General features: G+C 37.6%; 2 protein-coding genes across 2 annotated transcripts in view; both read right to left on the bottom strand.

Moving 5' to 3' along the window:
* Positions 1–17,019, bottom strand: part of TBCA (tubulin folding cofactor A) — a 118,119-nt gene that overhangs the window by 46,105 nt on the left and 54,995 nt on the right. The window lies entirely within an intron of this gene.
* Positions 5,299–6,205, bottom strand: LOC308615905 (large ribosomal subunit protein uL11-like). The gene has a single exon (XM_081231781.1). The coding sequence runs from the start codon at positions 6,074–6,076 to the stop codon at positions 5,483–5,485; it is 594 nt and encodes a 197-aa protein (XP_081087907.1). The 5' UTR covers positions 6,077–6,205; the 3' UTR covers positions 5,299–5,482.

Raw genomic sequence — 17,019 nt, forward strand, 5'->3', positions numbered from 1 at the left:
ATCTGTCATGAGTATTTAAAATATATAAAATAGTTTATTAATACAAGAAGATATTTTTAAGCATCTATTTTGTTTTTGGAAATGTACCATGTTTTAATACAGCTATACTGTCTTCTTTTTAAAGAGTCATGGGAAATGATCACCACAGCAACATTATAAAAAAGTATACAGAGAAAAGCAATTATATTATTTTCTCAGGTAAATGTGGTACTTATCAGCCTAAATCCATCTTAAGGAATAAAATCATACCTTACTTTTACTTCACATTTATAGGAAAAAAACCTTTTTTTTGGCCACAGCCATCGGCTTGTGGGATCCTAGTTCCCTGACCAGGGATCAAACCCAGGCCCTGAGCAGTGAAAGCGCAGAGTCCTAACCACAGGACCGCCATGGAATTCCCTATAGGAAAATTTTATAACTCCAAAAACTCCGGCTTTTTCCCCAGATTAGGAAACATAAACAGGCAAGAACATGAAAAAGATATTCACGCTTTCCAAAAAATGTTTTGGGGTTATAAACATACTCAATATAGCCCAAACACAAACTTCAAGTCTAACTCACCCAAACAGATGTACTTAAATGATAGTATGTGATTTCATAATAATGAAAAAGTAAAAGAAACAAAGATAAGATACTTGACCGTGTGAAACTTGTAAGTACAAAATACACAAAAATGAAGACAATTTTTAAAAACATAAGTAGAAAAGATAATATACTATATTCATGCTAATAACATGAGTAAAGCTAAAGTAAAGTATAGTTATAATATACTATATTCATGCTAATAACATGAGTAAAGCTAAAGTAGAGTTAAGTGTAGTTAATCAGGTAAAGCTTCAAGTTTTAAGGTTCTAGAGAAAAATGTGGAAGAAAAATTACTGAGCCAAGAACTTTAAGGCTTCCAATCTACCTTCAAGAGTTCATACCCTAACAGTCCTCCTCAGTAAGAGACAAATGTTTAGTAAAAGTTACTTTTCTACCAAAACCATGCTTCTAGTACAAATACTGAAGAAAACATGGACAAACCAAGAGATTATGTATATTTTTTATTAGAATAATGCATTTTGAAACTGCAAGCACATCTACCCTCTGAAATGTAGTGTGCACCTTTACCTAATTTAAAGAGATTTCAATTTCTTTCTTATTAAGTAAGAAAAAAAAGCAAGAAAAGGGCCTTGGAAGAGCCAAAATTAAGGTCAAAATTTACACTAAAGTTTATATATATGATTTATAGGAGAGATCTTCATGTCCTCATTCAGAGCAGTTACTCTTTAAGTCTATTTCTACAAATTTAGTTTCTTATAAATTTACATAAAAATTTGGTTTCTTGTATTTTAAGGTAATAGATGAGAAAGGGGAAAACTAGTGCCATAGACAGGAATGCTGATAGAAGAAGTAATGATAGAAATCTCACTAGGGATGAGAAAGAAGACCCATATAAAGCAAGGCAGTTAGGAGCACTTCAAGGAGAATATAAAGGCCTCAGCAATCTGATAATCCCCTAAAGTGGTCTTAACTTAACTTATAATAAAGGACAGCGATAAATTTGGGTAAAAAGGAAAAAAAAAAAAGGTTAAATGATATGCTCTGTTTAAAAACAAAGAAACTTTTAATAGAAATTTAAATGAGAAAAAACTAATACTCATGGAGCTATGTCTGGTTGTGTTCCACTGGAAAGGTCAGGAGGTAGTCGTCTTCTTTTTTTTTTTTTGGTATGCGGGCCTCTCACTGTTGTGGCCTCTCCTGTTGCAGAGCACAGGCTCCGGATGCGCGGGCTCAGCGGTCATGGCTCACGGGCCCAGCCGCTCCACGGCATGTGGGTTTTTCCTGGACCGGGGCACGAACCCGCGTCCCCTGCATTGGCAGGCGGACTCTCAAACACTGCGCCACCAGGGAAGCCCAGGAGGTAGTCTTCTTGAAGGGCCTTACTAAAAAAGCTTTCCCTTCCTTGGCCCATTAATCACAGCCAAATTTCTGGTTCTTAGGCTCAAAATTTATTTTGTAAGCCCACCAAGAGTAGAATCATGTCTTAAGGGCAGAACAGCGTTGATTAATGAGGCTGATGTATAATGCTAGAATGCCAATTTATTGACATACATTGAGAAGCACAATCGTTACTGGCACTAGAAAAAAGTCTTTTTCAAAAGGCAAGCCCACTCTCTTATGATAGGCAGACCTATGTGAAAAACCATAGCCTTACCAGAAAATTCATTGGTGAGTATGGTACCAAAAAAAGGAAAATTAGATAAACAGAATTATTTCATAGCTTAAGCAGTTTTCAGTCTTTTCTTGGAGCATTAGCATTCTAAGGAGGTGTCTCAGAAGCTCTGTTTTCTGTTGTTTTATGTCCTTGAAATCTTTTTAAGATTTCTTTTGGAGGGGAAAAAACGTTCCATTGCTAAAAAGTAAAGTAAAACTACTGTTCTACTTAAAGGAAACAGGGTGGTCTTACAAACAGTAAAACTATACTCAGAACACTCCCATCTCCTGGACAAGGCTTTAGGTGGACAAAATATTTACCCTGTGATTTTATTTTGCGCTTTCACTATTGACCAAGCTTCCTTCCTATTAATACACTTAACACACTCTTTGTGGAAAAGATAACCCAGTCAATCAGTTAACAGTCTAGTCTTATAAGACTAGAACCCATTCTCTCTTTCAGACATCTTTGTGTATCTTTATTATGACCTATTAAATATTGCTTTCATTTTATCCTCTGAGATTAAATCTTATTTCCGGTTTCTTAGGTAATATTTTAATATAATCCTAAGTATTAATAGTGGTATATAAACTATTTTATAAATGTTTCCAGTCAAAGTGGTTAAACTGAAATAGTTTTTTGGTGTTTTTAAAAAAGTAAAACTTGAAAGTCTGACTATTCAGTAAGACTCCATCCTTAAGGCTGTATTCAGCTGAGATGTTGTAAGAAGTTGAATAGTGTTGCCCAAAATTCATGTCTACCCAGAACCTCAAATTGTGATCTTATTTGGAAATAGGTTCTTGCTTTTTTTTTTTTTTATTTTTTTTATTTTTTGGCTGCGTTGGGTCTTTGTTGCTGTGCGCAGGCTTTTCTCTAGTAGTGGCGAGCAGGGGCTACTCTTCGTTGCAGTGCATGGGCTTCTCATTGCGGTGGCTTCTCTTGTTGCAGAGAAGGCTTCTCTAGGCTGTGCAACTACTGAGCACAGGCTTCAGTAGTTGCGGCACACGGGCTCAGTAGTTGTGGAGCATGGGCTTAGTTGCTCCGCAGCATGTGGGATCTTCCTGGACCAGGGCTCAAACCTGTGTCCCCTGCATTGCAAGGCAGATTCTTAACCACTGTGCCAACAGGAAAGCCTGGAAATAGCTTTTCTATAGACATAATTCATTAAGATGAGGTCATACAGGATTGGCATGGGCTCTAAGCCCAATGACTGGTGTCCTTATAAGAGACACATCAGGAAGAAGGCCATGTAAAGACAGAAACAGAGACCGGAGTTATACTGCCAAAAGCCAAAGAAAATGGAGGATTGCTGGCAACCATAAGAAGCTAGAAGAGGCAAGGAAGGATGGAGGGAAGAGCATGATTTGCTGACACCTTGATTCCAGACTTCTAGCCTCCAGAAACATGAGAGAATAAATTTTAGTTGTGTTAAGCCACTCAGTTCACAGTAATTTTATATTGGCAGCCCTAAGAAATTAATACAGATGTTAACACAAGCTGAATTGCTTCTTTTTAAAGAAATATTTGTGGAACACCAATGCTTTAAAGGGCTTGAATTCCAGTGATCTGTTGTTACTAGGAGGGAACAAAACAGAAAACTTCCAGTTTCAAGTCTTAGAAGCTTTTCACTATACCATAATCTCCTATCCATCTGTCCATCCATCCATCCATCCATCCATCCAATAGTTACCATATGCTTACACTGTGCCAAGCAGTGGGCAATGAACAAGATAAATACTATCCCTTCCTTCACAGTGACCTTGTCTAGTCTCACTCAATAGGTTGTAGAAGTCCTTCCATGTTAATGCATACAGCCCTATATCAAGTATTTTTTAATAACTATATGTACGGTGTTTCACTGATTGCATGCAGCAGATTTTAAGCAATATCTTATCGATGAAAACTTAAAACTATTTCCAATTTTAAAGTATTATTGTAAACACTGAGATGAACATAATTGTACAGACATCTATACCCTTGTCTGCATATCTTATTTAAATGAAAATCGTAGCATGGCTTCTAGGTCTAAGGGTATGTACATTTTACTTAGTGATATGTATTGCCAAATTGCCCTCCATAAAAACTGTCCCAACTGACATTTGCATCAACAGTGAGAAGAGAGCCCATTTCTCTCACCAACACTTGGTATTGGTGTTTTCATTTATGCCAGTGTTATAGGTGACCAATAATATCATAGCTGTGCTTGCATTTTTGTGATTATTAGTGAGTTATAGTCATTAAGGGTACAGTCTGACTTTCTGAATTTGAATGCAGGTTCCACTGGTTCAGGTTACTTAAATTCTTGGTGCCTCAGTTCCTCAATGGTAAAGCAAGGATAACAACAGTATCTGCCAATATTAGTAGCTGGGAGAATTAAATGGGTTAATATCTATGAAGTACTTACAACCATATGTAGTCCATAGTGTTATTATTTCATATGTCATCCAATTCTCCTTTCTTTGTATGTAAATTTTCTGTTTATATTTTTATCTATCTTTATGGTAGTGTTCATCTCTCTTATTAATTTGCAAGAACTCTTTTTATGTTCTAGATCTTATCCTTTATCTGGCATGTAGTTGGTAAATACGTTGCCCAATGTCGTTTGTTTTTCCACCTTATTTTTCTTCCTTTTACCTCCTTTTTTGTTCTGTTCTCCTAGAGAAATTTTATTGTATAATGTTTATATAGTCAGGTCTATCAATCTTATCTCTATGGCTTCACGATTTATGTGGATAGCACTTTTCACAAAATATAGTATTTTAATTTAATGGTAAAGTGAAAGACAGCTAACATTTTTGTTTTTCTTGTTTAGGAGGAGAAACTTCTAGAAGACTTGAGAAGTAATTTCTTGGTAGAGTCTCATTAATTTAATATTCAGGGTGGGCATTACTGATAGATGTGGAAACTTATTATAATCTTTTCTCTTTAAAGAAAAAATGAAAACAATTAGTGATTTGGGACATTACTAAAAACAATTTCTAGACTTATAGTTCTCCACAAAGAGTGGCCACAAGTCTCCTGTTTCAGAATTTCTCTCAATCTTAAACATTTTCTCTATAAGCAAATGGGTGTCTAGATCCTATGAAATCATATATATAGATTTTACATATTATGAAGAGATTTTGGTTACTGATAACCTAGATACAAAGGATCACAACATGGAAAGACAGGCTATTAACTGAGGTACTCAACTTTCATTCATTGGCAAATGCCAAATTAGAAACGAAACTTTTTTTTTCCACTGGTTGTCAAATAACACTTTATTATTTTTCTTTGCAGTTATTAAGTAGCTGGGCATTCCACTGCACCACTGTTGATGTCATCTAAGATGTCATGAGGGTGGCAGCCAACAACATTGCAGTCCACAGATTGGGCGGTCCCCAGGATCTCTTTAATGGTTCCAGAGAGTTCTCTAGCTAAAGATTGATGCTGCATCTGTCGGGCAATGTTGACAATCTCATCAAAAGTGATGTTTCCACTGTGCTTAATGTTTTTCTGCTTCTTTCTGTCTCCTGGCGGTTCCTTGAGGGCTTTGATGATCCGGGCAGAGGCAGAAGGTACCACCTCAATCTGGGCCTGGCGGTTCTGAATGGTCAGTTTCACTGTAATCCTCAGACCCTTCCAATCACCAGTTGCCTTGGTGATGTCATCACCAACTTGCTTTGGAGACAGACCCAGGGGGCTGATAATGGGGGCCAGGGCAGATGTGGCACTGACTTCCCCACCGGTGCACCTCAGGTACACGACTTTGATCTCATTGGGGTCAAACTTATGTGGCACGGTGGAGGCAGCTGCTGTCGGATGAACCTGGATTTGGGATGACCAAAGAAAGCTGCACCTTGGCCTCCTCCGAGCTGAAAGCCGAAAGCAAAACATTTTTAATGCATATAATTTGCTCAATTTTCCTCTCAAGGGAATTAATTTTTCAAAGGAGATTTCATTATGTTTACCTAGGCATGCCTCATCACTTTAGTTCCTTTCAGCTCTAATTACAATCCAAATTTTGCATCCTTTGTGGATTTTCTTGCATGCCTTCTCCCAGGTAATTAATATGATTTAAATAAAATTATACTTAACATAGCACCTATGGCACCATGCAGAATACCACCTCCAATTCAATATGATGCCATCATTACCTTTGGTATGATCCAACTGCTAGTTTTTAGCCCATGTTGACAACTAACAAGAAATTATTTTAATTTTCCTAAAATAGTATTAACTATTCTAGTGGAAATTAGATACTAGCTTCCTGCCTACTGAACATGAATTTTGTAATTCTACTCTATTAAAGCTAACAAAATAAGAGCATTCAAGCTTATTTGGCTTAATTTATTCTTCACATACTCATAAGCGTATTGTTCATTCTTCATTATTCTGTACACTTTACATACATTCTTAAGGGCAAACATGAGAAGCACAGTTTTATACGTCCTACTCACAGGTTTGCATGAAAAACAAAACAACAGACTGAACTGCCCTGGAGCCTGAGGGGAGGGTGGCCTAACTGAGGCTGCCAGCTCTGGAGGGGCCCCACCAACCGAAGCTGCGACAGTCCTGGGGACCACGGGCCAGAGGACAGACAGGAGAAGCAAAAAGAACTACAATCCTACAGCCTGTGGAACAAACGCCACATTCACAGAAAGAGAGACAAGATGAAAAGGCAGAGGGCTATGTACCAAATGATGGAACAAGACAAAACCTCAGAAAAACAACTAAATGAAGTGGAGATAGGAAACCTTCCAGAAAAAGAATTCAGAATAATCATAGTGAAGATGATCCAGGACCTTGGAAAAAGAATGGAGGCAAAGATCAAGAAGATGCAAGAAAGATTTAACAAAGACCTACAAGAATTAAAGAACAAACAAACAGAGATGAACAACACAATAACTGAAATGAAAAATACACTAGAAGGAATCAGTAGCAGAATAACTGAGGCAGAAGAACGGGTAAGTGACCTGGAAGACAGAATGGTGGAATTCACTGCTGCGGAACACAATAAAGAAAAAAGAATGAAAAGAAATGAAGACAGCCTAAGAGACCTCTGAGACAACATTACACACAACAACATTCACATTATAGGGGTCCCAGAAGGAGAAGAGAGAGAGAAAGGACCGGAGAAAATATTTGAAGAGATTATAGTCAAAAACTTCCCTAACATGGGAAAGGAAATAGCCACCCAAGTCCACGAAGCACAGAGTCCCATACAGGATAAACCCAAGGAGAAACACGCAAAGACACATAGTAATCAGATGGGCAAAAATTAAACACAAAGAAAAATTACTGAAACCAGCAAGGGAAAAACGACAAATAACATACAAGGGAACTCCCATAAGGTTAACAGCTGATTTCTCAGCAGAAACTCTATAAGCCAGATGGGAGTGGCATTATATACTTAAATTGATGAAAGGGAAGAACCTACAACCAAGATTACTCTACCCAGCAAGGATCTCATTCAGATTCGATGGAGAAATCAAAAGCTTTACAGACAAGCAAAAGCTAAGAGAATTCAGCACCACCAAACCAGCTCTACAACAAATGCTAAAGGAACTTCTCTAAATGGGAAACACTAGAGAAGAAAAGGACCTACAAAAACAAACCCAAAACAATTAAGAAAATGATAACAGGAACATACATATTGATAATTACCTTAAACGTGAATGGCTTAAATCCTCCAACCAAAAGACACAGGCTTGCTGAATGGATACAAAAACAAGACCCATCTATATGCTGTCTACAAGAGACCCACTTCAGACCTAGGGACACATTCAGACTGAAAGTGAGGGCATGGAAAAAGATATTCCATGCAGATGGAAATCAAAACAAAGCTGGAGTAGCAATACTCATATCAGATAAAATAGACTTTAAAATAAAGAATGTTACAAGAGACAAGGAAGGTCGCTACATAATGATCAAGGGATCAATCCAAGAAGAAGATATAACAATTATAAATATATATGCACCCAACATGGGAGAACCTCAATACATAAGGCAACTGCTAACAGCTATAAAAGAGGAAATTGACAGTAACACAATAATAGTGGGGGACTTTAACACCTCATTTACACCAATGGACAGATCATCTAAACATAAAATTAATAAGGAAACACAAGCTTTAAATGACACAATAGACCAAACAGACTAATTGATATTTATAGGACATTCCATCCAAAAACAGCAGATTACACTTTCTTCTCAAGTGCACATGGAACATTCTCCAGGAGAGATCACATCTTGGGTCACAAATTAAGCCTCAGTAAGTTTAAGAAAATTGAAATCATATCAAGCATCTTTTCTGACCACAATGCTATGAGATTAGAAATCAATTACAAGGGAAAAAAAGTAAAAATATAAACACATGGAGGCTAAACAATATATTACTAAATAACCAAGAGATCACTGAAGAAATCAAAGAGGAAATCAAAAAATACCTGGAGACAAATGACAATGAAAACATGACGATCCAAAACCTATGGGATGCAGCAAAAGCACTGCTAAGAGGGAAGTTTATAGCAATACAAGCCTACCTCAAGAAACAAGAAAAATCTCAAATAAACAATCAAAACTTACACCTAAAGGAACTAGAGAAAGAAGAACAAACAAAACCCAAAGTTAGCAAAAGGAAAGAAATCATAAAGATCAGAGCAGAAATAAATGAAACAGAAACAAAGAAAACAATTGCAAAGATCAATAAAACTAAAAGCTGGTTCTTTGAGAAGATAAACAAAATTGATTAACCATTAGCCAGACTCATCAAGAAAAAGAGGGAGAGGACTCAAATCAATAAAATTAGAAATGAAAAAGGAGAAGTTACAACAGAAACCGCAGAAATACAAAGCATCCTAAGAGACTACTACAAGCAACTCTATGCCAATAAAATGGACAACCTGGAAGAAATGGACAAATTCCTAGAAAGGTATAACCTTCCAAGACTGAACCAGGAAGAAATAGAAAATATGAACAGACCAATCACAAGTAATGAAATTGAAACTGTGATTAAAAATCTTCCAACAAACAGAAGTCCAGGACCAGATGGCTTCACAGGTGAATTCTATCAAACATTTAGAGAAGAGCTAACGCCCATCCTTCTCAAACTCTTCCAAAACATTGCAGAGGAAGGAACACTCCCAAACTCATTCTATGAGGCCGCCATCACCCTGATACCAAAACCAGACAAAGATACTACAAAAAAAGAAAATTACAGACCAATATCACTGATGAATATAGATGCAAAAATCCTCAACAGAATACTAGCAAACAGAATCCAACAACACATTAAAAGGATCATACACCATGATCAGGTGGGATTTATCTCAGGGATGGAAGGATTCTTCAGTATACGCAAATCAATCAATGTGATACACCATATTAACAAATTGAAGGATAAAAATCATATGATCATCTCAATAGATGCAGAAAAAGCTTTTGACAAAATTCAACATCCATTTATGATAAAAGCTCTCCAGAAAGTGGGCATAGAGGGTACCTACCTGAACATAATAGAGGCCATAAACAACAAACCCACAGCAACGATCATTCTCAATGGTGAAAAACTGAAAGCATTTCCTCTAAGATCAGGAAGAAGACAAGGATGTCCACTCTCACCACTATTATTCAACAAAGTTTTGCAAGTCCTAGCCATGGCAATCAGAGAAGAAAAAGAAATAAAAGGAATACAAATAGGAAAAGAAGAACTAAAACTGTCATTGTTTGCAGATGACATGATACTATACATAGAGAATCCTAAAGATGCCACCAGAAAACTACTAGAGCTAATCAATAAATTTGGTAAAGTTGCAAGATACAAAATTAATGCATAGAAATCTCTTGCATTCCTATATACTAATGAAAAATCTGAAAGAAGAATTATGGAAACATTTACCATCACAATAAAAAGAATAAAATACCTAGGAATAAACCTACCTTGGGAGACAAAAGACCTGTATGCAGAAAACCATAAGACACTGTTGAAAGAAATTAAAGATGGTACCAACAGATGGAGAGATATACCATGTTCTTGGATTGGAAGAATCAATATTGTGAAAATGACTCTACTACCCAAAGCAATCTACAGATTCAATGCAATCCCTATCAAATTACCAATGGCATTTTTTACAGAACTAGAACAAAAAATCTTAAAATCTGTATGGAGACACAAAAGACCCCAAATAGCCAAAGCAGTCTTGAGGGAAAAAAAAACTGAGCTGGAGGAATCAGACTCCCTGACTTCAGACTATACTACAAAGCTACAGTAATCAAGACAATATGGTACTGGCACATAAAAACAGAAATATAGATCAATGGAAGAGGACATAAAGCCCAGAGATAAACCCACGCACCTATGGTCAACTAATCTATTGCAAAGGAGGCAATGATATACAATGGAGAAAAGACAGTGTAATCAATAAGTGGTGCTGGGAAAGCTGGACAGCTACATGTAAAAGAATGAAAGTAGAACACTCCCTAACACCATACACAAAAATAAACTCAAAATGGATTAGAGACCGAAATGTAAGACCGGACACCATAAAACCCTTAGAGGAAAACACAGGAAGAACACTCTGACATAAGTCACAGCAAGATCTTTTTTGATCCACCTCCTATGGTAATGGAAATAAAAACAAAAATAAACAAATGGGACCTAATGAATGGGAAAAAATACTTGCAAGTGAATCAACTGACAAAGTATTAATCTCCAAAATATATAAACAGCTCATGCAGATCAATATTAAAAAAACAAACAACCCAATCCAAAAATTGGCAGAAGACCTAAATAGACATTTCTGCAAAGAGGACATACAGATGGCCAAGAAGCACATGAAAAGCTGCTCAACATCACTAATTATGAGAGAAATGCAAATCAAAACTACAATGAGGTATCACCTCACAACAGTTAGAATAGGCATCATCAGAAAATCTACAAACAACAAATGCTGGAGTGGGTGTGGAGAAAAGGGAACCCTCTTGCACTGTTGGTGAGAATGTAAATTGATACAACCAGTATGGAGAACAGTATGGAGGTTCATTAAAAAGCTAAAAATAGAATTACCATATAACCCAGTAATCCCACTACTGGGCATATACCCAGAGAAAACCATAATTCAAAAAGACACATACATGCCAATGTTCATTGCAGCATTATTTACAATAGCCAGGTTATGGAAGCAACCTAAATGCCCATTGACAGACAAATGGATAAAGAAGATGTGGTACATATATACAATGGAACATTACTCAGCCATAAAAAGGAACGAAATTGGGTCATTTGTAAAGATGTGGATGAATCTAGGGAGTGTCATACAGAGTGAAGTAAGTCAGAAAGAGAAAAACAAATATCGCATATTAGTGCATATATGTGGAACCTAGAAAAATGGCACAGATGAACCGGTTTGCAGGGCAGAAATTGAGACACAGATGTAGAGAACAAATGTATGGACACCAAGGGGGGAAAGCAGCGACGGGTGGTGGTGGTGGTGTGATGAATTGGGAGACTGGGACTGGCGTGTATACACTGATATGTATAAAATGGATGACTAATAAGAACCTTCTGTATAAAAAAAATGATAAAATTTTTAAAAAAGATATTAAAAAAACTAAAAAAACAATGTAAAACAGGATTATCTCCACTTCAAAGAAATTCCCAAAGCAGAAATTCATCCATTTAAAATAAACTCTGATTGTACAACCACTACTATGTAGCACTTAACTAGACATAGTCTAACAGAGGTCAAGTAGGTTCTAAGTTAAAAAATCTAGCTGGAAAAGAAAAAATTTAAACACAAGAAAACAACTGTTTTCTTTACCTCCACAATGCAGCCTTCAAACTGTCACTAGAATTCCTTTGCTTTCCTTAGATAATTCAATAAACAGACACAATGTCTATAGAATTCCAAATTTCTCAAAAGGACATTAAAGACCCCCTGGCTGTATTTCTCATTATACACTCCATGCTTTTTTGTTTGTTTGGTTTTGGTTTTGTTTTGGCTGCATTGGGTCTTCGTTGCTGCTCGCAGGCTTTCTCTAGTTAGGGCGAGCGGGGGCTACTCTTTGTTGTGGCACGCAGGCTTCTTATTGTGGTGGCTTTTCTTGTGGAGCATGGGCTCTAGGCGCACGGGCTTCAGTAGTTGTGGCACGTGGGCTCAGTAGTTGTGGCTCGTGGGCTCTAGCGTGTAGGCTCAGTAGTTGTGGCACATGGGCTTAGTTGCTCCGCGGCATGTGGGATCTTCCTGCACCAGGGCTGGAACCCGTGTGCCTTGCATTGGCAGGTGGATTCTTAACCACTGTGCCACCAGGGAAGCCCCAACACTCCATGCTTTTTACACAACTACCATAATGCCCATAAAATGTCCCAAGTATATCCCACTCATTTCCTAAATGGAGATTTTTATCTTATTTCTTTTGCTAAGAAAACATGACTCCCCTTCCCAATCCTCAACTCCTCATCTCGACCACTCACTCAAGATCTACTTCAAATGTCACTTCTTCCAGGAAGCCTTCCTCAACTCACCCAGCAGAATTTTAAACTGATTTCTTATCCAAATAACTATAACCGAAATAGTTGTATCTTGATGACAATATACATCTACATAATGCTTTACGGTTGAGCTGCTTGCACAATAGTATCTCTTTTGGAAATATTTGAGAATACCATCCCCAAAAGTTTTCTAAAGATAGAGCTTATAATTGAACCGTTTTCCTGTTTGTTTAAACCAATAGCTACAGCCACTCCTGAAGTTTTTGACATAAATATGAAAAAGTTCATGTTGCTAAGGAAACTATCAGAAGTCTATCTGCTAGGTGTGAACACTCACATTTGCAGATCTGATTCTTAGACTGAAAGTATGACCAAAAGCTTTTGTTAACAACAATGGCAATAAAAACAAAAAGCAGGCAGTCCTTTCCTTATTAAAGCATGAAAGGCTAGCCATCTCCAGTGACTGTTTTCCAGCTTTCTTTGGCAAACAGTGCATTATTTAAGTGTTAGCAGTGGGATTATTTATGTGATGGGAATTTTAAAGAAAGTAGAGTATTCCATAAATCAGCTTATATAAGAAGTAATATACCAATTCTCCTACTCAGGTCAAATAAAATTTAAGCCAATGGAATGTCAGGAGATCTGGGTTTTAGTTCTAATTCTTGACTACTTTGTAATGTGATCTTGGGTAAGCTGCTTAATTTCTCTGGGTCTCAGGTTCAACATCTGTAAAATGAGGGGGCTGGACTAGATGATCCCTAGGGTATGTTGCAGCTCAAAAATGGAAAGGAAGAAACACATCTTAAATTCATTTTATTAATAGTGGAAATCAAACCATCAGCAGAGACTGATAATTTTTTCTATTTATTTACAAAGCTGATAAATAATATTCTGAAACTGACCCTAAAATGCTTAGTTGGGTTTTCAGTCAATAAATCTAGCACTTAAAGTTTAACTATCAATTTCTCTTCTCTTTACTGATATATCTTTCATCCTTAGGTCTCAAAAGTTGCCATAAAATTTCTTGTTTCTTTGCAATTCATGATATAATTCATCCCACTCTGGTGTTTCATCAATTTAACGGTTCTAATTGCCTTATTATCTGCTCTGGTGCAGTAGTAAAGCCTCTGAACATTTCATTTACCTTACCAACAAGAAATCCCATATATCTCAGCCTTAAGGATATTACCTCTACCTCTTGGATGAGCAGAGGCATGAAGAACTTAAGCTCTCTGGAAAGCCAATATAATCTATCACTATTTAACTGTTTGTCAATGTTTATGCCTGTCTCAACTCACATTTAATGGGGCTTTTTATTGTTATTTTCCACTGTAAAATTTTGAAGACACCTAAATGTCACTAATTCCCTTCTAAGTTTAGCATGTCTATTGCAATGTTACTTACCTGGGAGACACAGTAACATGGTGCAAATGAATGGGCTATGGAGTTAGGCAGACTAACTCCAAATCTTAGTTCTGACCTTTGCTATTTATATGATCTTAAGCAAGTTACTTGCCTCTTTGAGGCTGTTTCCCCAAGTAAAATAGGAAGACTAACTACTCTACAATACTGTAGTGAATATAAAGTAAGTACAGTTCCTGGTCTGATGCTGCACACATAACAAGTATTCAGTAACTGTTACTCATGTCCTTCCCATATCAAGTGCTCCCACTTTGCTGTGATTCTGTTTGTTGAGCTGGCCAGTTTGAAAATAGATTTTAGTCACTAGCTGCTTCTATAGGAGTGTTTCTAAATGGCCTGGTTGTAACCCATTAGTCAGGGTTCTAATTCATGACTCCTGAAATCAATTCAGCGGGTTTTGGTCAGCACTGTTTTAATGGAAGAGAACAGAATGGAACTGGAAATATCAGAGTACATTATAAGTGCTAAAAATAGGAATATTTCATTAAACTTTTTTTTTTTTTTTTGCGGTACGCGGGCCTCTCACTGTTGTGGCGTCTCCTGTTGCGGAGCACAGGCTCCGGACGTGTAGGCCCAGTGGCCATGGCTCACGGGCCTAGCTGCTCCACGACATGTGGGATCTTCCCGGACCGGGGCATGAACCCGTGTCCCCTGCATCGGCAGGCGGACTCTCAACCACTGTGACATCAGGGAAGCCCTCATTAAACTTTTGTTCCAGTTTCATAAATGTGTGTGTGTGTGTGTACTGTGCCATGATGCAAAAAAAAAAAAAAAAAAAAAGTCTATTTCTTACTCTGGGTTGGATCAAAAAAGTTTGAAATACACTGCTCTATAGAGAAGGTCAGTTATCTTTAGCTGGATCACTTCCCTTCCCTGCCCATCTTTTCCAGGGAATGTCCTACTAAGACCAGCATTTCAGTCTCTCAAAATCAAGAAGCCCACCAGCACTATTCCCCTACAGAAAACAGTTATATATATATTCTTGAGGTTACCTACATTGTTAATAAGACCAAGAGGCAGAAATGATACCCTTAGAAATACTTTTCTTAACTACTCATCAAATCCTCCTTTCATATTTTGCTTCTTTTGAAACACAGTAGCAAGTAAAAGGCTCCTTGGGGGCCTTAAAAAAATAAAAATAAAAAAAGATACTAAAGAAAGTTACAACCAGCAACCCAGTTATTCAAATAAGAATTCAACATTAAAATCTAAAATGTATTCCATAACCACAACCCCTTCAGTAAAATACATTAATCTTTTGGAGAGAATATTTTATCTTTTAAAGCAGATCCAATTTTTTTTTTCATTGTTAATTTTTTTTAACACTTCGGAGTATAGTTGATTTACAATGTTGTGTTAGTTTCAGGTGTACAGCAAAGTGAATCTGTTATACATATACATATATCCACTTTTTTTTTCTAAGATTCTTTTCCCATATAGGCCATTACAGAGTGAGTAATGTTCCCTGAGTGAGTAGAGTTCCCTGTGCTATACGGCACGTTCTTCCTAGTTATCTATTTTATATATAGTCATGTGTATATGTCAATCCCAATCTCCCAATTTATCCCTCCTTTCCCTTATCCCCTGGTAACCATAAGTTTGTTTTCTACATCCATGACTCTACTTCTGTTTTGTAAATAACTTCATTTGTATCCATTTTTTTTAAGATTCCACATATAAGTGATATCATATGATATTTGTCTTTCTCTGTCTGACTTACTTCACTCAGTATGATAATCTCTAGGTCCATCCATGCTGCTGCAAACGGCATTATTTTGTTCTTTTTTATGGCTGAGTAATATTCCATTGTATATATGTACCACATCTTCTTTATCCATTTCTCTGGTGATGGACATTTAGGCTGCTTCCATGTCCTGGCTATTGTAAATAGTGCTGCAATGAACATTTGGGTGCATGTATCTTTTTGAATTATGGTTTTCTCTGGGTATATGCCCAGGAGTGGGATTGCTGGGTCATATGGTAGCTCTATTTTCAGTTTTTTAAGGAACCTCCATACTGTTTTCCATAATGGCAGTACAATTTACATTCTTACCAACAGTGTAGAAGGGTTTCCTTTTCTCCACACCCTCTTCAGCATTTATTGTTTATAGATTTTTTGATAACGGCCATTCTGACTGGTGTGAGGTGATACCTCATTGTAGTTTTGATTTGCATTTCTCTAATAATTAGTGATGTTGAGCATCTTTTCACATGCTTTTTGGCCATCTGTGTGTCTTCTCTGGAGAAACGTCTATTTAGATCTTCTGCCCATTTTTTGATTGGGTTATCTGTTTTTTTGATATTGAGCTCATGAGCTGTTTGTATATTTTGGAGATTAATCCCTTGTTGGTTGCTTCATTTGCAAGTATTTTCTCCCATTCTAAGGGTTGTCTTTTTGTTTTGTTTATGGTTTCCTTTGCTGTGCAAAAGCTTTTAAGTTAAATTAGATCCCATTTGTTTATTTTGTTATTATTTTCATTACTCTGGGAGATGGATGAAAAAAAGATCTTGCTGCTTTTTTCCAACGGCGCGGATGGAGGTGGGCCTGGCGGGTGTGCACAGTGCTGGGGCCGGAGCCCAGGTCCCCGCCCACCCCAGCACTGGCCTCCAGCCAAGCCCTGCACCTCCGTCCTGGGTCACAGTGGCCGGAGGTGCGCCTGGGTCCGCAGGACAGGCGGGCACAGAGGTCGCTTGTGTTGGGGTGGGGGGTGCGATAAGGTTCTGGCGTCTCCGCAGAGCATCGCAGGTCTGGGCCTGGGGTCACCGCAGCTTGCTATGCTCTCTGCACTTAACTGGATCTGAAGCCTGGAGAACATGCCTAGGCAGCAGTAGTTTAATGCGGAGTTTGCCTGCTGGGAACTAGAGGCCTGCTGGGGTCTCAGTTCTTGACTGGCCCCGGAACATGAGGTTGCCAGGCATGTGACGG

This window comes from Mesoplodon bidens (assembly GCF_964165515.1).
Source record: "Mesoplodon bidens genome assembly, chromosome: 4".
NCBI classification, from domain to species: Eukaryota; Metazoa; Chordata; class Mammalia; order Artiodactyla; family Ziphiidae; genus Mesoplodon; species Mesoplodon bidens.